Genomic DNA, 24,085 nt, shown 5'->3' with positions numbered 1-24,085 from the left:
ATTCCTGCAGGGCAGCTGCTAGAATGGAGTGTTACATATTCGCTTTAGATGGCCACAGTCCCCACCACTATAAGTATTATAAGCACTTCACTATTTTTGTTCATTTATGTGTGTTTTTGACCTTTGCGTTAAGACCTAAGATACTATTAGAGGTATCTTTATAGGCTGAGTCTTCTGTGAAATGAGAAGAGATAGAAAATTCAAACATTGATTTATAGCTATTAATTCCTTTCTAACAGACAGTCTTACTTAAAATGATTTGTTTAACAAAAAAATACTAGCAGAATCTGAATTATTACTTTATTCTCTATTGCTGGAGAAATGAGTGTTCTACATTTATTGTATCAATCCATTAGTACTTTTGCTTTCAAATCATGTTTCCAATAAACTAGGCTTCTCTTTTGCATTTTAAGACAAATCGTTGTCCTGGTTTTCATTACACTGTATTCCTCAAATTTTCCTACCGATCTTAAGTACTCTGACCCCTATCACTGACTCCTCTCTTCCTCCTTAAAAGGACGAGTATTTCTCCCAAAGCTCAGTCTCAGTATATTCTACTTTTCTTTTTTTTACAGGCTTCTGTTTCATTTTTGAAGCTCCCATTACCAGAATTAATGGTAATTTTAAAAAATTATTGCCCTTATTACTTATTCAAGTTAGTTGTATTGTGATTTCTTTGAGAACAGGGACTGTGTCTTATTCATCTTTGGATACTTTCTGTTTAATATGATATATGGCTTGTAAAAGGCATCCAATCCATTCATCCATATATCTTATTTTTTATCAAATATCTATTATGTGCTAGGGACTGTTGAATTACTTATGCTCCCCATGGCTTTTTAGTTAATTCCTTTGAGTGTTCTTACCACAATCGATGACGACTCTTATTCTAGATAACGACAGATTCTTTTCTGCATCATTTACACTCTGTACTACCACTGGACTGAATCTTCACAAGCTTACAGTATTGGAGGTTATCTTTGACTACTGTATTTTTTGTATCCTCTCCTTATTTTCATAATATTTGTTATGTTTATGAGTTTTGTTTAAAAGAATAGATTGAGGATTCTACCTTGAACTTCTATCTGTAAAGATACTGCTGCTTTCCCAGGTTTCATTATTGAAATAGCATTTGGATTCAAATAACATCTTCCTAGCTGCCTTTCTCGCTCTGCTTCCAATAGCATTTGGATTCAAATAACATCATCTTCCTAGCTGCCTTTCTCGCTCTGCTTCCTGAATATTCCAAGGTTTCCTGATCCTATTTTTCAATATAATTACTCTTGGATATCAATTTAATTACATCCTCCCTATACAGAAGCTTAGAATAGTTCCCTTTTGAATACGCAAGGCCTTCACCAGTAGCATTCCTATTTAGTGTAATTCATTTTTGTTGTCTTCAGTAATCTTCCAGCTCAAGCAAGAATAACTTTTATTGCATACTTGTATGTCCACTTTCATGATGTGTAGCCCATTTTGATTAATTTTTTTACGTTATCTTGAATTCAAGCCCATATTACCTTCTTCAATATTGTAATGGTCATCTATTGTTTTAGTATGCCAAGTATACCTTGATTATTCTTCTGTTAAAAGGTGCAAGTAAAAAGTACCAAGGAAAAGTACTTTTCTTGGGGGAAGTCATTCCTTCACTTTTAGGCCTTTTGGTTTGAGTGGGTTGACCCTCCATGGGTGTGATTAGTTCAGGGCAGACAAATCAGAGACATGAGACTCAATTCCATGACTTTTGAGCTATAAGAAGAGGCATTCTCTGCTGCAACTATAAGGATTTTGCATACCTAGAGCTAATTGGGTTGGGGGGAGATAAATAAGGAAGCTTAACCAGAGTCAACTTTAAAATGAAGTCAGTTTTGTTTAAAATTAAAACCCTTTCGGTTTGAAGCCTTGTCAGTACACTTCAAACAACTCAATAGCAGGGATCCTGCTAAATGTACCACATAGACATTTGTATGTCATGTCCACATGCGGCAGGGGTGTGTGTGTCTGTGTGTGTGTGTGCGTGCGTGTGCATGTACACATGCAAGAGAGATTACTTTTTAACTTTATAAGAATCCAACAGCTTCTTGGAGCTGTGGAGAAAGATTTAAAATTTTTATTTTTGAGTAAATGAATACATATAAACGTGAATACCAGAATATCAGTGAGTTTTATCAACCAGGCATTTGCTTGGTTGTAACAGTGATAAAAAGCATAGGCTTTCTATTCAGACCTTTGTTTGAATCTTTGCTCTATCACTTACCATCTATGTAATTGGGTATGGAAAAATTGAGGAGTTAAAGAAATCTCACTGTAAGAAAAAAAAAAAACTAGTTCTGAAATTGAATCTTAGTTATTTTAGTCTAACTGGAGAAATGTTATCAAGAGAATGTCTTTGTTTTGATCCCCAAAGGGATCCCTTTTCCTGTGGTTAATTGGCAGCTGCCAGACTTTCTTCTCAGAAGGCTTGATTCGGAGGAGCATATGTCCTGTCTTCCCACTTTTAAAATCTACTCTGCCAGCACAAATTGGCTGGCGGTTCTCATAAACTTCCTCACCTGCTCTCTGTCCCCACAACTCCGGATACATATCTGATGCTATTTCTAAATGTTCTGTCACAGTCCACTTTTTAAATAAGGTGTGACTAGAATATCTTTCTGCCTCTGTCAGTGACATTTTAGTTGAGATGTTGTTGGAGGATATTTTACTTGTTGAAAGCAGCAATGTTTTCATATTTACAACTCATTATTACAAATACATACATAAGAAACTTTAGTCTTAAACAGAATATTATTACAGTGAATAGGTTACATATAATTAGGTAATATCCATATTCTGATTGTTGATATTAATAAACTGAATTACATTGAGCGAGCGCCTCCTTATGTATGTATGTAAATGTGTCCCCATCTACTTAGCAGTTACTCTGTTTTACATAATAAAGACCTAACCAAATCTATTCTCCTTTATGGAAAATGACTTTGGGTTAAGCTCTGGTCGTCTGGAATCCTGATGAAGATAGAATGTCAGTTGTGTTAGTAGGCAACATTGCTGATTGGTAAACGGCATCTGCATGGGGAGGATTGTGAATGAACTAAATATATATACCTGGTGGAAAGCCAGAGATTTGCTCTGCCCTGAACGTGGTGTATTTGTTTACTTGGATATATCCCTTGCCAGGAGTTCAAGGAGCTATGTCCATGGACTGTTTGTTACGAGATATTTTGACTCTTGTATGGAATGTGGGGCTTTTAAGCCAGGAGTGTTTCCATGCATTCATGATTTCATACGCATGGGGTTTCATCCCCTCATAACTGAACTATCAATTAAGGAGCTAAAGAATAGCCCCTGAATTGCTACGAGGATGTTGCAGGTGTCCTTTTCGTATCATCATTACCTGCATATGAAATATTGTTTATTAGTTGTAGTAGGGAGAGAGTTACGATGGAATAGGAAGATGTTGAATGTTAAGTTCTTGTTGTATACGAGGCACTACATACAGGTGGGCAGGGAAGTTTAAGATGTGATAAATTGGAGAATTGGAAGTTACATAGTAGAAGATAATGTTAGAGGAATCATAAGGGTAATAACTGCCTGAAAGATATGTGATGAATACATTGAATTCACCAGAAGGAGAAGCCTTTATAGTCTCTAAAGGACAAGATGAGAGTTAAGTGGTGGTCTTTTACCTAGCTGTAAAGACCATTCCAGGGGAGAAAATATGGTCTAAGGTAGGATTATGCATATATTTATTTCTTTGGTGGCTACTTCAATTTATAAAAAAGAGAAAGCACTGGAGATTACCTACAAGTGTTGTAAGATAGAAAGTAAGTATTCCAGATTTTAAGAATGTCTTCTTTCAGTATATGCTCACCTGACAACTTATTTTTGTAATCTTTTAATAAGATTCCCTGGCCAGTATGGTAGCTGTTAGCTACATATGACTATTGAGCACTAATCAGAATTGACATATGCTGTATTTGCAAAATGTGCACCAAATTTCAAAGACTTAGTATGAAAAAAATATAAAATACCTCATTGATTATTTTGTATTATCTATTTAAATATGTTGGATATAATGGATTAAAGTATACTATTAACATTAATTCCACCTGCATTCACTTTTTAAAAATTGAGATGAAATTCACATATAACATAAATTTAACCATTTAAAGCGTACAACTTAGTGGCATTTAGTACATTCATATTGCTATGCAAACCCCATCTCTGTGTAGTTCCAAAACTTTTCATCACCCTAAACAAAACCACAAACCCATGGGAATTCCCTGGCTGTGCAGTGGTTAGGACTCTGTGCTTTCACTGCTGAGAGCCCTGGTTCAATCCCTGGTCAGGGAATTAAGATCCCGCAAGCTGTGTAGCCCCCCCCCCCAAAAAAAACCCCATATCCATTAAGCAGTTTTTCAAAACTTTACCATACCCCTAATCCCCTGGCAACCACCAATCTATTTTCTGTCTATAGATTTGCCTATTTTAGGTATTTCATATAAATGAAATCATGCAGTATGTGACCTTTTGGGTATGGCACTTTTTTTTCATTTAGCATATTTGTGAGGTACCATGTTGCAGCACATCAGTACTTTATTCTTTTTTTATTAGATGATGTTGTATTCATTATTAAAAGTATGGTGGGTATTAAAGTCTCCAACTATTACTGTAGGTCTATTTCTCCCTTCAGTTTTGTCAGTGTTTACTTCATATAGTTTGAGACTCTTATATGTTTATAAGTGTTACATCTTCTTCATGAATTGACCCTTTTATCAATATATAATGACCTCTGTTTCTTATAATAATATTAATATATTCACCCCAGCTCTCTTGTTTTATGGAATACTGTTCTCATCTTTTCATTTTCAACCTGTTTGTAGTTTTGGATGTAAAGTCAGTGTCTTATAGACAGTATATAAGTTGATATAGTTTAAATTGATACTAGCTTACCTTTAATAGCCTATAAAAGCTCTGCTTCTGTTCATCTCCACTCCCTTTTTTTTTTTTTTTTTTTTTTTGCGGTACGCGGGCCTCTCACTGTTGTGGCCTCTCCCGTTGCGGAGCACAGGCTCCGGACGCACAGGCTCAGCGGCCATGGCTCACGGGCCCAGCCGCTCCGCGGCATGTGGGATCTTCCCGGACCCGGGCACGAACTCGCGTCCCCTGCATCGGCAGGCGGACTCTCAACCACTGCGCCACCAGGGAAGCCCTCCACTCCCTTTTATGTTGTTATTGTCACAGTTTACATCTTTATACATTAATGGGCCCATTAATACAGATTTATTATTACTGTAGACAAAAAGAGAAGTTAAAAACCAAAAATACAATAATAATAGCTTTATATTTACCTATGTAATAACCCTTCCCAGAGTTCTTTATTTCTTCATATGGCTTTGAGTTACTATCTAGTGTCCTTTAATTTCATCCCAAAGGATAGAGGCAAACTCCCTCAGCCCTTTAGTTATCTGAGAATGTCTTAATTTCTTTTTCATTTTTGAAGGGTACTTCTGCTATGTATAGATTGGTTGACATTTTTTTTTTCTTTCAGCACCTGAAATATGTCATCCCACTGCCTCTGGCCTCCATTGTTTGCTATGAGTCGGCTGTTAATCTTATTGAGATTCCCTTGTATATGACGAGTAGCTTTTCTTTCACTGCTTTGAAGATTCTTTGTCTTTCAACAACTCCAGTTTCTATCTCTTTGTTTATCCATTTTGGAGTTTGACTTCTTGGTTGTGTAGATTTATTATATCTTTATCAAATTTGGAAAGTTTTCTGGCCACTTCAGATAGTCTTTCTGCCCCTTTCTCTTCTCTCCTGAGCCCCCCCATTGCACATACATTGGTACATTTGATAGCATCCCACAGATTTCTTAGGCTCTGCTCATTTTTTCTCATTCATTTTTCTTTCTGCACCTCAGATTGGGTCATTTCAGTTGACATATCTTTAAGCTCACTGATTCTTCTGCTTGCTCAAATCTGCTATTGAAACTTTTTAATGACGTTTTCATTTCAGGTACTGTACTTACCAGCTCCCAAATTTCTATTTGGCTACTATTTTTTTTTTTGAATTTTGTTTTATTTTATTTTTTATATAGCAGGTTCTTATTAGTTATCCATTTTATACACTTCAGTGTATAGATGTCAATCCCAATCTCCCAATTCATCACACCACCCCCCCCGCCCCCACTTTCCCCCTTTGGTGTCCATATGTTTGTCCTCTACATCTGTGTCTATTTCTGCCGTGCAAACTGGTTCACCTGTACCATTTTTCTAGATTCCACATATATGCGTTAATATACAATATTTGTTTTTCTCTTTCTGACTTACTTCACTCTGTATGACAGTCTCTAGGTCCATCCACATCTCTACAAATGACCCAATTTTGTTCCTTTTTACGGTTGAGTAATATTGGCTCCTTTTTGTAATTTCTGTTTCTTTATTGATATTTTCTATTTGCTCATACATTGTTTTCCTGGTTTCCTTTACCTCTTTGAGTATATTTAAGACAGTTGACTTAAAGTGTTTGTGTAGTAAGTCCAGTATCTCTGCTTCATCAGGGACAGCTTCGATTAACTTCATCTGTGAATGGGCCATACTTTCATGTTTCTCTTCATATTTCATAAATTTTTGTTGAAAATTGAGAAGTTTGAATATTTTAATGTGATAACTCTGGAACTTGTATTCTTCCCATTCTTCAGGGTTTGTTTTGTTGCTGGCTGTGGGCTGTGGTTGTTAGGTTGTTTTTCTAAACTATTTTTGTAAAGTCTTTATTCTTGGCCATGTGTGGCCTCTGAAGTCTCTGTTCTTGTTGCCTGTGATCCTTTTGTGTTTTGACAAAGATTTTCTTAAACACCAGGAGTTTAAAAAAAGAGGGAGGGAGGGAGGAAGGAAGGAAAACTCTCCCGTTCTTTGCGGATTATCTCTGTATCATGGCACTCCTTTAATGCTTAGACAAGCCGTTTACAACTTTGCCTTACCCATTACTTCCTGCTTGTGCTGAGCCTAGATGAAAACTTTGGGTCTTCCCAGAACTATTCTGAACATGTGTTCTGCCCTGGGTATGCATATGGCTTCTTAATTCCCTAGAAAAACTGTCTCCCCAGCTTTTCCTCCCGGGCTTTTGGTACATCTATTGTTGGCCTCGTTGTGATATTTTGCCCCCAGCAGCAGCTGGTCGTTCATTTGTCTTCCGATGTGTTTGAGGAATGCAAACGCCTTGTGTCAGTCCTTCACATAGCTCCAAACAGGATTCTTTGAGACTAAGGTCTGCTGTGCTCTCTCTGGAACCAGGGACCAGGATCCCATACTGAGAATGCAGACTGTCATCTTTAAGACCATTGCTGATGGAACTTCCCTGGTGGTGCAGTGGTTAAGAATCTGCCTGCTAATGCAGGGGACATGGGTTTGAGCCCTGGTCTGGGAAGTTCCCACATGCTGCAGAGCAGCTAAGCCCGTGTACCACAACTACTGAGCCTGTGTGCCCCAACTGCTGAAGCCTGTGTGCCTGGACCCCGTGCTCCACAACAAGAGAAGCCACCGCAGTGAGAAGCCCACACACTGCAACGAAGAGTAGCCCCTGCTCACCGCAACTAGAGAAAGCCCACGTGCAGCAACAAAGACCCAACACAGCCAAAAATAAATAAATAAATAAATCTATTTACAAAAAACAAGACCACTGCTCAGGCAGGGGTGGGAAGTGAGGTTAGACCATTGGCAAGTAAAAGTGCCACAAAGCTTTCCTACCACTTTAAAGTTGCCTTTTGATTTAGCATTTGCTTCATCACTGTAAACCTTTGGCTGTTTTCTAGAGTTCTGACAAACTTGCCTGGCAATTTTTGTTCTTTTCTTTTTTTAGTATTTGTGTTGTGGGATGGGCTCTTAGAGCTCCTTTTTCTACCATTTTCATGGCCATCCTCCTCTTTACTTTTTTACTCTAACTACTGGAAAGTTTAAGATTATGTATTTGGCTTGCGTTGTATTTCGATTGGACAGCACTGCTGTAGGGTATTAAATCTTCAGTGAAAACTGAATCCATTTATGTTGAATTTGGAAGGAAAAAAATGTTCAAAGGTCCCACAATTGCACAGTTAGGATTAGCTATTTACCATTGTACTTTCTATTCCCAGACTAATGTGGCATTTTCAGAGGAACTCTATAAACTTCCTTCTATAGGATAGTGTTATTAACATTGTGTATTTATGTGCCTCCATCACTGAAGGCTCCTAAATTTTGACTCGATTATCATTTGATTAAGTGTTCAAGCCACCTCGTGCTGTCTACTTTTCTCTTGATAGGTATTGTAAGAACCACTGAACACTCTTGATAGGTATAAGAAGAGCTGAGAAGTCTTCATGCTGCTTCATTGGATTTTATTTTATATTTCTGGATTCAGTTGTACACATATTTATTAAATGCCTATTTTATGGAGGTACTCATAGGACTTATCTTCAAGTGTTAGCCATAACCCGTACTCTCACATGTTGGTGATTTTTAATATTGAATGTGGAGATACTTTCTTTTTCTCAGGAGATTATTTTGCTGATTCATTTGGGTCCCTGCCACTGATTCCATATCTTTAGCATCCTCAGCTTGTGGCCTGACCCCTGAAGAATTGGCATCCTAGATTTGCAGTGTTGGCAGCTTACCCTTGTTATTCCTCTGTTCCTTGCCATTAAATGCCAAGATGTTATATGCATTCTTAGCATGGGCAAAGCTGCACTCTAAATACTTGCATGCAGGTGCATTTAAAAAAATGAGTGCCCTTCACCTCTACTAAAACTAAGGTAACATGTACAGAACCATATAGAAGGGGTTGGCAACATATTCAGAAGTTGTGGATATTCAATGTGAGGGATTCTTTTGGCTTCATTAGCGAAAGCCATCTCATATTGACAGTGAAAGAATTCCCTCTTCAGTACTGTCAATTGAATTTCCCTGAGTCTGTTCCCTGACCAGAGAGAACAGTGATCTCTCACTGAATGTTCTTGCCATTGCCCTGATACAGTCAAAAGATTATTACTTCATCTCAGGCATAGACCTACAATTTTTTCATTAATATCTCTGGTGGCACAGATAAAATCAGGCAGAATAAATTTACTAAAGACCCTGAGAAACTAGAGTAATAAACTACTGTGCCTTCTTCCTACTTGGTAAAAAGGAACTTCTCATATAACTACATAGCAATACTCATGAGGATATAGCGTACCTAACCTAAATCAGAAAAAGAGAGCACTGTTTCCTTTTTGCTTTAAGTAAGAATTATCAACCACAGCTAACCATCAAATATCAATTATTTGAGTCTCCTGCTCATACTTAACATGATGGAAGCATTTACAAAAGATATCTAGCCCAATGATAGGCATCAGGAAAGACTTTCTGGAGAGTAATAAATAAAACTAGATAATTGTTGTAATTTAGAGATTGTCCATGTTCACCTTGGCATCTGTAGGAATACCTCTCTGCTAAACATGTCAGCTTTCAAAGGGTAGAAATCATTTTTCTCCTACTACCCAGGAACCCCTCAAGCATACCTTTCCTTCTTGAAACCTTGTTCTAAGGTGTGAGAGGACTCTGGAATCCTTTCTCCTGACTGTCCACCTTCTGAGTTTATATTTCCTCTCTTAGGACATGCCTATTTTTTGTATATCCAGTATGAGAATATCCAGCTTTCTTCAGGTAAGACCTTATTTGCTTTCTGCCCTTATACAGAGCAACTACTTTAAGTGTAGTAAAATGAGCCCAACATCTTTCAAAGGAATACATGCATATGATATGATTTGTGGGATGTTCTTAGAAGTATGTGGAGAGAGCTGGGATGCCAGTCCTTATGTTTGAACAAGTATGTGTGTATGACTGGAGAGAACTATAAATTGTAAACAGGTGGAAACAGAGCAGAGGTATTGCCTCTCTCAGGTTGATGGGAGGGGTGCAGGGTGTAGCAGCTTCTGACATCAGGGAGGGAACAAGGCTGTTCAGATCAATCTGCATTCTGCAAAATAGTCATCATTGTACTGTTAATGGCAAGTGCTAGCTCCTGTTAGACAAATACTGTTTTGAGATCATAGCCCTTCAGGGAGTGTGTGTGTATGTATAAGAGTTCGGTAAATGTATTTTTGAATGGGTAATACATACATATGGTACAAAATTCAAAAAATATAAAAGGTTATTTAATGAAAGGAAAATTACCCTTGTACCTCTGTCTCATTTCCCCTTGCTAGAGAAACAGTTACCAGTTTTATTATGTAAAGATTCTATTCATATACAAGCATATGTGTGAATGTGTTTTTTGCCACAAATGGTTGCATACTAAACATACATACGTACCTTTAAAAAAAAACTTAATAGAACTTAGAGATCAGCTTACTTTGACAATGTAAAGAGCTTCCTTATTTTTATCATGGCTACATAATATTGCATTGAATAGGTGTTCCATAATTTTACTAGTTTCCTATTGAGTCTTCTTTAGGTTGCTTTCATCCTTTTTTTCTGTTAAAAACAACATTTTTCTTTAGACTTTGCTTATAAAGGTTTAATTTCATACATGTAAAAGAAAATGGGTAGAAGTAGCATTTGCTGAGTCACAAAATATGTACATCTTAAGTTTTGATAGATATTTCCAAATAACCTTCCAAACATACTTCCGTACTCCTCACCAACTTCTGTGTTAACTAATTTCTTGGTATTTGCCAATCTGATAAATGAATAATGGTCTTTAATTTGCAGTCCTCTTATTTTGAATAAAGTTAGGGGTTTTTGATTTATGTATTTCATGGCACCTGTATTTTTCTTCTGTGAATTTTGTTCATGAACTTTGCCTATTTTATTCTGGGTTGTTGATTTTTTTTCTTATTGTTTTTGAAGTTATTTTTAAGGAAATACTGTGCTTGTTTTCTGTTAGAACAGTGTGTTGATCCTCCTCCCCCAAACACCCATACCTCAAAGATGTCCTTGCCCTCATCCTCAGAACCTGTGAATATGTTAGGACTTTGCAGAGGTGATTAAGGTTATGAGCTTTGATATGGGGTGATTATCCTGGATTATCTGGATGGGCCCAATTGAATCACACAAATCCTTAAAATTGGAGAACCTTTCCAGACTGTGGGACTGCAGTCAGAGAGAGATGTGACAATAGCAGAAGGGTCAGAGAGAAAAAAATATTCCTGGCTTTGAAGATGGAAGAAGGCCACAAACTAGGGAATGTGGATGACTTGTAGGATTTGGAAAAGACAAGGAAACCCATTCTCTTCTGCGGCCTCCTAAAAGGAATGCAACAGTGCCAGCACCTTGATTTTAGCCTTGTGAAGCCCTTTGGACTTCCAACTCATAGAACTGTGTAAATTGTGTTGTTTTATGCCACTAAGTTTTCAGTAATTTGTTATAGCAGCAATAGAAGGCTAATATTGCTGTACATATTTTCTCAATTTGTTACTTTTTTTTTTAACTTTACAGGTTTTTTTTTTACTATGCAGGAATGTGTTTTGTATAGTTGAATTTATCTTTTTATTTTTTAATGGCCTCTGGATCTTAAGCCTTTTCTACTACAAGATTATTCTAAAACTTACCATATTTTATTCTAACATTTTTATCTCATTATGAACTCTAGTATTAATGTTGGTTCCCTGTCTTCTACATTCTGATCTCTTACTGACAGTGAATACTTTTATTTATATCAGCTCTTCTGACATAGACTAGAAAACTTCATAAGATCGGCGCTGGTAGTCAAGGAGTTGGGGGATGTACTAAGACATGGACAGTAGTCATGCCAGAAGGCAGGGACATACTAAGTGTTAAAATTTTAAACTACTTTGGCAGGTTGATGATACTGTTTAGCAGAAACTAGAATGGTTGATTTTAAAGGAATATTTTGTGAATACCTCTTTATTCTTCAGATTTTAGTTTTATGTTTTCATTCTTGTGGGAGACTTCCCAGATGCCTATGACTTGGTTAGATGTAAATGTTTCCATCATGTAAGCAGTTTGTGGAATATTTTGATAACTGATGCTGATACTTAGCTGTGGTTAAAAATTTTTACTAAAAGTAAAAAGTTCTGATGGGGGGCTGTCTCCTCAGTTTGTTATATAAAACTATCATAAATACAGAATGAGGCGAATTTAGGCCATTTCAGAATGCAGATATTGTAACATCATAGAGTTAGTTTATTATATCAAGTCCATATAGTGGTAACATTTATTGAGTACCTAACTGTGAGCCAGGTACAATGCTAAGCACTTTGCATAATTTCCTCATTTAGTTTTCAAACCCTGCAGTAGATGCAGTTATTATCCCCATTTTACAAATCAGGAAAATGAGGGTACAGAGAGTTTAATTTGCTCAAGATTTTAACTTTTAAATGATTCAACTGCCTTTGGAATCTAGGAAATCTGACTTGCTATTAAACACAGTATTATTAACTGCCATGTGGTGCTTTAGATTGACGATTGCTGCATGGAAAATAATAAGTGTTATAGTTTTAAAAGTTGCCAGTACAGGGACTTCCCTGGTGGCACAGTGGTTAAGAATCTGCCTGCCAATGCAGGGGACATGGGTTCGAGCCCTGGTCTGGGAAGATCCCACGTGCCGTGGAGCAACTAAGCCCGTGCGCCACAACTACTGAACCTGCACTCTAGAGCCAGTGAGCCACAACTACTGAGCCTAGTGACACAACTGCTGAAGCCCGTGTGCTGCAACTACTGAAGCCTGCGTGCCTAGAGCCCGTGCTCCGCAACAAGAGAATCCACTGCAATGAGAAGCCCATGCACCGCAACAAAGAGTAGCCCCTGCTCGCCACAACTAGAGAAAGTCCACGTGCAGCAATGAAGACCCAACTCAGCCAAAAAAAAAAAGTTGCCAATACAGAAGTATTTCAAGACCTTTATCTTTCTAATTAAACTAATTCCTTACTTTCCATATCTGTAAAATGAAGAAATAACCCATCTCATTGGGGTTGATGCAGTAAAGTTCTGTTAAAACACAAGTCAGAGTATTCTACTCCCTTGCTTTTGTCACCCTGTGGTCTCTTTATTGTGATAAATTAGAGTACTAACTTTGTTCATGGTGTGCAAGGCTTGATACAGTAAGGTCCAGTAAGTTAAGTATTATTTCATTTCTTACCCTTCTCCTGCTTATGCCTGCCATCTTCTTTTGAACTTAATATTCGTCCTTAAACATGACATACTTGTGTCATGCTCCCTCCATGGAGTGTCCTTTGCCTTTTTCTACCTGATATACTGCTGTTCAAAATCCACATCAAATATGAATATTAGTCATTTCCTCTCCTGTACTCCCAATTTGTGTTAATATATCTTTGCCCACTAACTTGTGAGCTTCTATAGGGAAGAACCATAACTTTTAAATTTTGTTTATGTGTGAAGCATATAAATAAATGCTTACTGGATGAGTGAATAGTCCTAATGTGGCTATCTTCTAAATATCATCTGCTTCTTTATAGCTTAGAAAGCAAGTAAGTACTTACACTGTGAGGTGCTATATCATAAATTACTTCTATTAAATGCTTCCTTTTTTTATACCCAGTCTCTGTAATAATGTTTAACATTTTGGATGGTAATGTTTACTTAAAATATACTGTAGAGAACATAGGATGTTTTGTCACTGTAAATATCCCTCTATGGGAAAATATCATAAATTCTCATTGTACTGAACAAATCTTAAGGAATTCTAAGTATCTTCTCTTTTTTGTTGTTGTTCTTTGAGGGTATTTTGGGCTGTTTTGTTTTGGTACAGTTGTAGTTAGAAATGGAAAATAGTTATCTTTGCCTCCTGTATATGGATTGCTTTCATATCCTCAAGAAGGTTTTTCCCTCATCTTTTGTATTGTTTCCTGTTGCTACTGTAACAAATCACTACAAATTTAGTGGCTTAAAATAATACAAATTTATTATATTGTAGTCTGAAGGTCAGAAGTCCAAATGGATCTCAGTGGGCTAAAATCAAGTTATTCGTAGAGCTGCATTCTTCCTGGAAAATCTAGGGAAGAATTCATTTCCCTGCCTTTTCCGGCTTCTAGAAGCCCGTATTCTTGTCTCACGACCCTTCTTCCATCTTCAAAGCCAAGTAGTGTAGCATTTTCAACTCTCTGATTCTGGCCTCCTCTTCTGCCTCTCATTTCTACTTTAATTGCTCTTATTTTGGTTTCATTTTCATTTTCTGAATATTACTTAACATATTTCATTCACTTGGAAGTATAATTTTGTGGTCTACTTAAGAGAATGTGATGTAACTCTTCTTAACCAGCATTCAGATAACACATTTGTAAGGAATTATCATCTTGATAAATCTGTAAATTATAGGACCTAAAAACCTATTGCAGAGCAACTTTGCCCTAGGGATTAAATGTTCTTAATCTCAGGTTTGTGAACCTCTTGGAGGGGAGTGTGAATCCCCAGAATTGTGTTCAAATATAAGTTTTTAGCCATATATGTATTTTCTTCATAGGAGGTAGATATAGCCATATATGTATTTTCTTCATAGGAGGTAGATAACTGTGCTTTAATCACAGTTTCAGTAGCATCTAAAATACCTTTCCATTGTTTTTCTTCCCTTTTCTCTCTGTTCTTTCTTCTCTCTATATATAGACACACTGTATATATACTACATCTTCTTAATCCAGTCATATGTTGACAGGCACACTTGGGTTGCTTCTGTGTCTTGGCTATTGTAAACAGTGCTGCTATGAACATTGGGCTGCATGTATCTTTTCGAATAAGTGTTTTCATTTTTTCCAGGTATATACCCAGGAGTGGAATTGCTGGGTTATATGGTAGTTCTATGTGTAGTTTTTTGAGGAACCTACATACTGTTTTCCATCGTGGCTGCACCAGTTTACATCCCTACCAACAGTATACAAGGGTTCCCTTTGCTCCACATCCTCTTCGACTTTTTAGATAAATTACTGGGAACAAGTGCCTTTCAGCTATTTTAAAGAAGACCAAGAATGAAATGCTGAGTTTTTGACAATAAGAGTACATTGTCATTATATAAACATAGCTGTTGTCTCAGAGACTAATAGATTGCAAACATGATACCCAGAGAGAGTAAAAAATCCTACAAATTCTTAAATTTTAAATCCATGATGGCAAATACTATTTTTCTTTATTTTCCACATTTACTAGAATGGGCATCTATTGTCCACATGATCAGGAAAAAACATTTGTTGTTATTTTAAGTAGGAGACTATGATTTTGTTCCTTGCTCTTAAGTCATTTTTATCTAAGTAGGGGATTATAATTAACAGATTTTAATAATGCTACAAAGCAGAGTATAACAAAGTTTATAAGAGCTGCCACTAATGTCTTTGGGAGTGGTTGCATGTTTTTAGACAAGAGTTACTGTTTCTATTTGGGGAAAGAAGACATTTGAAGGCAAGGAAGTTATGAAATTAAAAGCACAGGTGAAAAGTTTAACCTTGGCAGGAAGGAAGGTCTTTCAAAAAAAACCCCACATTAAACAACTTGAAAATTTTTGTGTTAAGTATTCTAGTCTTAGAGCTTAAAGTTGAAAGCTGAGTTGTTAAATTCTAAACTAATGAAGGCTGCGGTATAGGGAGTACAAATTTATTTACATAAGCTTCTATAATACCTTAAAGTTTAAAGGATCAACTTGAATAGTTAAGGGAAGCAGTTATATATTTGGTATGGTTGAAAACACGAGATTCAAAGAACAGTTTATATAAATTATTGGCCAGCTTTAAAACTTCTTTTGTTGTATTAAGGTGAACAATGAATCAGGCAACCTTATTCTTCCAGTAAGGAAATCTTTATTTTATTCAATTTTCCTAAAAGGGCAACACATCTCTTCTAGGTGGTACTTTCATAAAACAGAAAAAAAGAAATTGGAGTGGTGAGGAGAATTACGTTAGGGATACTTTTGTTTAAAACATATTCCTGCACTGTTAAAAGTAACATTCTAAAGTTTCTACAGTATTTTGAGTAAAGCCAAGATATAGTTAAAATGTGTTTTTAATTTATTTAAATTACTTTTAATTTATAAATATTAATTATAAAATAATTTTTGGAGAAACTGAAAAATGAAGGGAAAATATTCTAATATCACCATCATAAAATAACTTTTAAAATTACTAGGGTTTTCGTGTATTTTCTAATACTCTTGCTTAAGCAGTTTTATATTTTAAAAATACAAAATATGCCTAAGAAGCATTATACAAATTGTGAGAATTAGTAATATTCAAAGATGATAAAATAAGAGTCCATATGCTCTGAAGAGGGTAACTGCTGCTGCACTCTGAAGTTTAAATATACACTGAGCTTCTAAATGGGGTTATTTTCCTCCTTGGGTCTCCCCAGTCTTGTAGAATCTAGTATAAAATTCTTAAATTTTCTAATTTACTACATAATTAAGTGAGAAGGAAGAGTCAGGATCCTAGAGTAAAATAAACACTTAAATAATTATGGGGAACTTGAATTTTGGTTTTGACCGAAGTTCTACCTTAATGACTTCGTAACTTCACTGAACTTCAAATGTGCTGAGCTTTACATGCATGAGTTCAATTCACACATATTTAATCTGAGCCTAATATGTCTAAGTTATGTGCCATGTTTCTGGTATATACTTAGACTTAAACTCTTAATAAACCAAATAACCTTCATTTACTATTACTTCTATCCCTCCAAGATGGTTTCCACTGTAATCTTCTCCAGCTTCTTGGGATGCATGTCATGTTTATTTATAGTAGAGGTACTTGTTCCAGCTCCTCCCGGAAGGAGGATTCCAATTTGATATCTACCTCAGCCCAGTTTTTATGCACCCATAACTCCTCTGGTCAGTTCTCTGAACTGAAGATTGGTAAGAATTGGCCCCAGGCAAGAATCAGAGCCTCTAAACAACTGAATAGTAAAAAGCTTAGACAGAATAGTCGTCTGTAAATCTAAAGACTTTCAGAACTTCTATACAAAGAATTATTTTGACCCTAGTAATAGAGGATTTTGTTTGACCTTGTAAATTTTATTTTTTCCCAGCTCCTCCCTGGCTTTGAATTACCAGTATGACGACTACTTCAGTTTTAAATTCTTTGTTGTAGTAATAATTAACATAATAACACTTATATAGTGTTTATGTGTCAGGCATTGTTTACGTTTATTAAAGGTAGGTATTGTAACTTTCTCAAGGACCTGTAGGTACATTGCTGAGCTAGGATCCAACTTAATAAAGTTTGACTTTAGACTCCTTACCAACAACACAGTGCAGCTTTAAAAGTATACAACTCTCTGGCAGAAGACTTGTGTCGAGACTATATGAAGAGCTTCTAAAAATCAATAATAAAAGGCAGCACAATAAAAAATAAAAGACTGGGACTTCCCTGGCGGTACGGTGGTTAAGATTCTGCACTTCCACTGCAGGGAGCATGGGTTTGATCCCTGGTTATGGAACTAAGATCCCGTGCCACACGGTATGGCAGAGAAAAAAAGAAAAAAAAGACTTAAAAAGAAGGCATATAAATGTGACCAAAAATGCACAACATCATGCATCCATCATGGAAAATGGATATAAAAATCACAATGGGTTACCACTTATATACTTACTACAATGAGTAAAGTTTAAAAAAACTGAAAACAACAAGTGTTGGCACAGATGAGGAGTAACTGAAACTATCATACATTGTTGATGGGAATGTATAATGGTCCAATCACTTTGGAAAACAGTTTGTTAGTTTCTTATATAGGTAAACCTACTACCCTATGACTCATCAGTTCCATTCCTAGGTGATTATTAAAGAGAAATGAAAACATATGTCTACAAAGGACTTATACAAGAATGTTTATAACAGCTTTATTCATAATAGCCAACAGCTAGGAACATTTCAAATGCCCATCAACATAAGAAAGAGTAAATAAATTGTGATATATTTATTCAGTGAGAGGACTCTGCTTAGAGGTAAAAAAAGAATGAAGTACTAATACAACAGCGTAATGAGTGAAAGAAATGAGACAAAAAGGGTACAAGTTGTGATTCTATTTGATTCCATTTATGTGAAGGCCCATAACAGGCAAAACTAATGTATATATTAGAAACTGGGGATAGCAGTGTTACCTAAGTTACCTATTTGATGGGAGGGAGGCTTCAGGGAATTTTCTGGAGTTCTGCATCTTGATTATCATGTTGGTTGTACAGATGTGTAATTTGTTAGAATTTGTTGAACTTTATATTTAATATCAATATGCCTTATGTGTAGAGTAAAGTAGAAAAAAAGCAAGGGGTAGATCTCACACAAGCACTCTGACAACAGAAATGACAACTGGCAACTTAACGCTTAGAATGTGCAGAGACAATAAGTAGCACATAATTGTTACATTGAACCTCAGTTGATCGTAGTAATAACCAAGACATGTTTAAGTTATATTCAGTGTAATTTTCTAAGAAGTCAGCAAGGTATACCACTTTTAGAAAGGATTTCATTAATTATTAAAAGTTTTTACAACGAAAATGCTGAGATGTCAGTTGTCTAGAACATTAGTATATGAAACATTACTTACATTTTATGTAAAAAATAGTTGTGGCTAATACTGGGAAATGATTCTAAATGGAATTAGAATATGGTCTCTCTTAAGAATAGTCTGCCAAAAAGAGGGCATGAAAGACCAATTTATTTGATAACTTACTAAAATAAAACATGTTTATATATATTTGTGATTTAGATTCCCAGGTGTTAGAAATAATCAAAAATGTGTCTGAGCTAATAAGCATGTTTGTTTCAGCATTTTACTTATATTTCAAATATGTTAGAAACACAGATGTCACAAATGTGCTAAGATACAGCAGTAATTTGTCCTGATTATATTGTAGGAGGTGGACATATATTAGATAAATGTGATGGCAGACTGTAGTTTGACCGTGTTTGTCTCTGGGATCCTTTGTTACATGTTCCATGGCAATCAGATGTGCTTGAACTACTCAAATGATGAATTGAAATAATCGATCTGTAGTCTTTTATTGTGAGATTGGTCTTCATAGTAAGTTAACCTATAAGTCAGTTACTCTGTGGTTTTTGATCTTTTTCAATCAGGTTACTGTCTGTGGACTGTCATGGAGGTAGTAAACACTTTAGTTACTACACGTTAATTGATGTGGTCTTTGGTTTCTCAAACAAGACTGACACCTTGGCTGTTTTTTGTTTATGGAAAAGCTAACTTCTAATCTTTGCATCTATTTTAGTAATAGTTATGCACGAGTGCGAGCTGTGGTGATGACCCGGGATGACTCAAGTGGTGGATGGTTACCACTTGGAGGGAGTGGACTAAGCTGCGTCACTGTCTTCAAAGTCCCTCACCCGGAAGAGAATGGCTGTGCTGACTTTTTTATCCGTGGAGAGCGACTCAGGGACAAAATGGTAATGAATAATGCATCTATTGCTATAATTTTAAAATTCTATAGAATGAATTTTCTGTTTAAAATTATGATTAGTATACTATTATTTACGAAAATTATTTTTGTCCAGGATCAATGATTGTTTCTGTAGCTCTTTTAAAGGTAAAGACAGCAAAATATGCCTGTTTCTTTGCAGCTGGGACTGACGTTAATGTGCATGTGTTAGAGGGGAGCTGCTTTTCTGTTAGGTTTAATGCAAGAACATTCATGAATAGTCCCCCTAGTTATTAACCCAGGTGCACCATCTTCCCCTTCTCCCCACTGTTGCCTAGACTGGAGGTTGGCACTATAGTCCACAGGCCACATCCAGGCCTGTCATGTGTTTTTGTACAGCCCATGAGTTAAGAATCGTTTTTACATTTTTAAGTGACTGGAAAAAATCAAAGAGTAATAATTTTATGAACATGAAAATTATATGAAATTCAAATTTCTATGTCCATAAGTAAAGTTTTATTGGAACATAGCCAAGCTGATCTGTTTACATTTTGTCTCTGGCTGCTTTCACACTGCAGTGACAGAGTTGAGTAGTTGCAACAGAGACTGTAAATATCTGGCCCCTTATAGAAACATTTTGCTGGCCCCTATCCTAGACTCTTGTGTTCTCAGATTGTTTCTCTTCATCCCCTATCAATCTAGTCTCATCATACGACTGCCTGGTGGCCATCCTAGGTTTTAACTCTACTATCTTCCACCCAGACAAGTGTTTTCTTACATTCATATATTTAAAAATTTGAATCTAACCTTTGATAATGTTAGACGTCTACTCTCTCTTAATTAGTGTAGAAAGCTCTTTCTCTTTTATTTCATTTGTGAGCCAAAAACAAGTCATATCTAAAAAGCTGAGTAATGTTAATGTCATTCCTGCATTAAGCAGAGAGCATACAACTTAGAAGCAAAAAGAGAATAAAAGTGCCCAAAATGTCCAAGACTCTTGAACATAACTGTTATTCCCTTTAACTATATATCTGTGGATTAGTTTGTGAGCTCATTCAGCATCTATAGTATTATTTCTATTGAAGATGTGTTTTAAGTGTTGAATAATTCTTTTATACATGAACATTTTATACTACTTTTAATTTTGGTTCTTGGTTTCTGGATATTTTTTACTATTGAATTATTTCAGTAATTTTAAAAGTTGCCTAACTGTCTTTGCTCCAGTTTCTGTCTCAGTTAACTGGAGAGTTTTCCTAAATCATCTTGAAAGCCTTCTAACTCTAATTTTTTGTGAGTTTAGGATTTACTACTGTGTATCTCAATTAACCAGAATGTGGTTTTAGGACTAGGAAACCCCATTTGAAGTCAGAAGTATATATGATAAATTTAACATGTCATCTCTAAAAGTTTAAATATTTAAATGTGGTTCTGGCCTTGGATAACATGGTGGCTAACATATACTGATGCTTATTTAAAATATGGCTTGTAGACTTCTAAGAGAGAACCTATGGTGACCCGTCCTGGAGTGTAGTGCTTTTTGTCTGAGCTGTTGATAATTGGGGAGTGTTGGAGAAGAAGTTGTAGATTTTAGAAACTGAGTAAAATAGTGACAGTCTAAGGCATTTTTTAATAGTAAAGATGGAAAAAGAGAAGAAAGAAGTCAAAGGTGGAGAAAGGGAGAAAAAAAAGCTTGCTAGAAAAAGCATAAGAACAAGGAAAGATGACCTAGATGTGAAAAAGAGGGGAAAAAAATATCAGAGTGAAACAACACAGTCGACCCTTCGTATCCATGGGTTTCACATCTCTGGATTCAACCAACCACAGATGGAAAATATTTGGAAAAGAAATTACAGAAAGTTGTAAGAAGCAAAACCTGAATTCTTGTGCTGCCAACTATTTACATAGCATTTAGTTTGTATTAGGTATTATAAATAATTTAGAGATGACTTAAAGTATATGGGAGGGAGGATGTGTGGGTTATATGCAAATACTATGCCATTTTATATAAGGACTTGAGCATCTGCAGATTTTAGTATCAGTGGGGGCTGGGGGGCGGGTCCTGGAACCAATCCCCTGTGGATACCAAGGGACTACTCTGTTGGCTATATTGATGAGCATGGACAGTTTACTTGAGGAAAATTAAATAAGGAACCAAATCTGCATCACTAGGAGTGAGGCTGGTCAGAGATAAGCTCAGATTAATGTTTTAGGTGGTTGCTCAGAGTGTGGCTTTGACATAAGCTTAGAGAGAGTAAGCCTGGGATTTGGACATAATACAAACTTATTTCCTAATGTGGGACATAAAAAAGAGCCCTTAACTTAATCCTAAGGTGTAGAATCATAATAGACTAACAAGAAAATAGGTTCTTTTGATAGAAGCACTGACCTAGGAATCAAAATGGTTGTTTCACTTAACCATTTCTCCTTGAGGAAGCTTGTTATTTGTGAAACAGGAATGAGAAATATATCTCAGTGTAGACATAAAGGAAACATTACTTTCAGTTGGAGGATTGTCTTAATTCTTGTAGGGAATAGTTATAATAAAGCATTTTAGGTTATGGGGAAATTGTATGATCAAAGGCAGAGGCAATAATGCATGGCCATAAATTGAAAATAGCAGTCTTGTGAAGTCTCAAGACAGATGGGACAGTGACATTGAAATAAGCAGATTAATTGGCCCCTTCTGCTGCATAATACACTTCTAAAATACTTCTGAAGCAATTACAGAATTGAAGTATTATTCTTTTACATTATCACCGCATTTGGGGGTCATTAATGTCCATTTCTATAGATATTTTTATTGATTGGCTTTATTTTAATCCATTTTTCTGGGTTCTAGTAATATAAAAAAGGTGTAGACTGTGACTGTTGAATCTATAAGTTTACAAAGTTAATGATAGTTTTCTTTAATATCCTTCTTGATGAGTAAACTGAACTTTAATATTGTTCCTATGTAATAGTTAATCATGTAAAAGATAGTGCTACAAACTGTGTTCTCTACCCATTTTGTCTGTGGGTCACATCTTAGAGTCCTCTACCTTGGATGAATTCTAGAAATGAAGTGAGATACCTACCCCTCATACCTCAGGAAAAAACTTGTGTCCTTTAAGAAAGAATGGATAATTAGTAATGAGGTACCTATAGTCACTTGTGTAGCTAATAAAGAAATACTAGATAATATATATATATATTTTTTGTGGTACGCGGGCCTCTCACTGCTGTGGCCTCTCTCGCTGCGGAGCACATACTCCGGACGCGCAGGCCCAGTGGCCATGTCTCACGGGCCCAGCCACTCCGCGGCACGTGGGATCCTCCCGGACTGGGCCACGAACCCATGTCCCCTGCATCGGCAGGCGGACCCTCAACCACTGCGCCACCAGGGAAGCCCTAGATAATATTTTAAAGAGGGTTTATAATAGTCAAAATACTAGTTACAGTAGTGAAGATGAAAGATGGCTTTTCTGAAGAGTGAACAAAGCATTTAGTAGAAGATTTTTCCAGTCTTAGATTTACAAGTACTTGTACTAAAAATGTCTTGTTACACTTCCCAGAGGGTTATATTTCACTCTTTTTTTCTTTTTTCTTTTTTTTTCTTTTTTTTTTTGATAAGAAAGGGAGCACAAATCAAGAGCAGGCTGATGAGGATTTTTCAAGAAGGTGGTATTTTGTATAATTTGCTCAGTATTCATTCATTCAGAGTGACCTGAAATTATTTCCTCTGATGCTTACCTATAACTTGCTTGTTTTTGTGATACTTACAAAGGTAGAGTTTATTTCCCAAGTTGCTAATCTAAATTAGAGCTTCCCAAGCTGTGTGCCATGAATAGGTTAAAGTGGCTGGAGCCTCCAAGTCTCTTTGCCTCTTAACCACTAGGCTCCTTCTCTTTTCTAGTTGCCTTATAATTGTTATTTTTCTGAGTATGCCTGAGAAATAAGTTGGAAAGCACTGCTTTATGTAATTGGCTTTCATACTTTATTGATAATTCAGGAGAAATTGAAAAAACACCAGCCTTTGGTGTTGTAGCCCAAGGTAATGAAAGTACTTTCTCCCAGATACTTAGGGATGTATGGAATGGTCTTTGACAAGGATAGCTTCTCAGAACCCCTTTTCTTGATATGTATGAGTTGTATCATCCATTTCCTTCTAAATCTTTATAGCTTTGATTTCTCCCTTTAATTCTTTAATATAAATTAGTGTTATCTTGGGTCACACTTTTTTAAATGCTAACTAAAACTTAACTGTTAATTTGTATAAATAATCTTTACTGTAGAGCTTCAGATCCCCATGATAGAAACTTTCTCTTTTGCATTCATTTTTCTGTAGTGGCTCTTCTCTATTGGTGTGACATTGCTATTTTATAGGCAAACATTTTATCAGCTTACCATATGTATATGTTAAATTATTTGATCATTTTTAGTTGAATTGTATGTGATAGGAAAATCTAAAATACTGAACTATAATACACTTTTAAAGTCTTTATAAGTACCTGAATAAACTTTCAATAATGATATTAAATTTTTGCTAAAATATTTACTACTAAACAAAGTTTTTAATAATAACTGGGGATCTAAATTAGCCATTCTTAAGCTTTTATTGTAGGACAATAAAATACTGTAAATTTACTAATTAATGTTATTGTGCTTTTTAAAGCATATTGTGTGCTAAGAGATGATAAAAATCTAATGGGCTACATAGAAAGGTACAGTAAGACTTACAACCACAACCTCTGTACTTAAGATGTTCTGTGGA

At 36.0% G+C, this 24,085-nt stretch overlaps 1 protein-coding gene across 3 annotated transcripts in view; it reads left to right on the top strand.

Moving 5' to 3' along the window:
* Positions 1-24,085, top strand: part of SPRED1 (sprouty related EVH1 domain containing 1) — a 116,333-nt gene that overhangs the window by 29,344 nt on the left and 62,904 nt on the right. Inside the window, exon 2 of one of the 3 annotated variants that reach the window (XM_024732593.1) lies at positions 19,189-19,363. The exons of 1 other annotated variant lie outside the window; for it this stretch is intronic. In XM_024732593.1, the coding sequence (XP_024588361.1) occupies positions 19,189-19,363 (175 nt within the window). Of the gene's footprint in view, positions 1-19,150; positions 19,364-24,085 lie in introns of those variants that run through there. One more of the 3 variants, XM_024732592.1, reaches the window with a different exon arrangement.

Source organism: Neophocaena asiaeorientalis, unplaced genomic scaffold, assembly GCF_003031525.2.
Source record: "Neophocaena asiaeorientalis asiaeorientalis breed wild unplaced genomic scaffold, Neophocaena_asiaeorientalis_V1.1 scaffold119, whole genome shotgun sequence".
Classification (NCBI taxonomy): Eukaryota; Metazoa; Chordata; class Mammalia; order Artiodactyla; family Phocoenidae; genus Neophocaena; species Neophocaena asiaeorientalis.
This window is presented reverse-complemented; position numbering and strand designations above follow the sequence as displayed.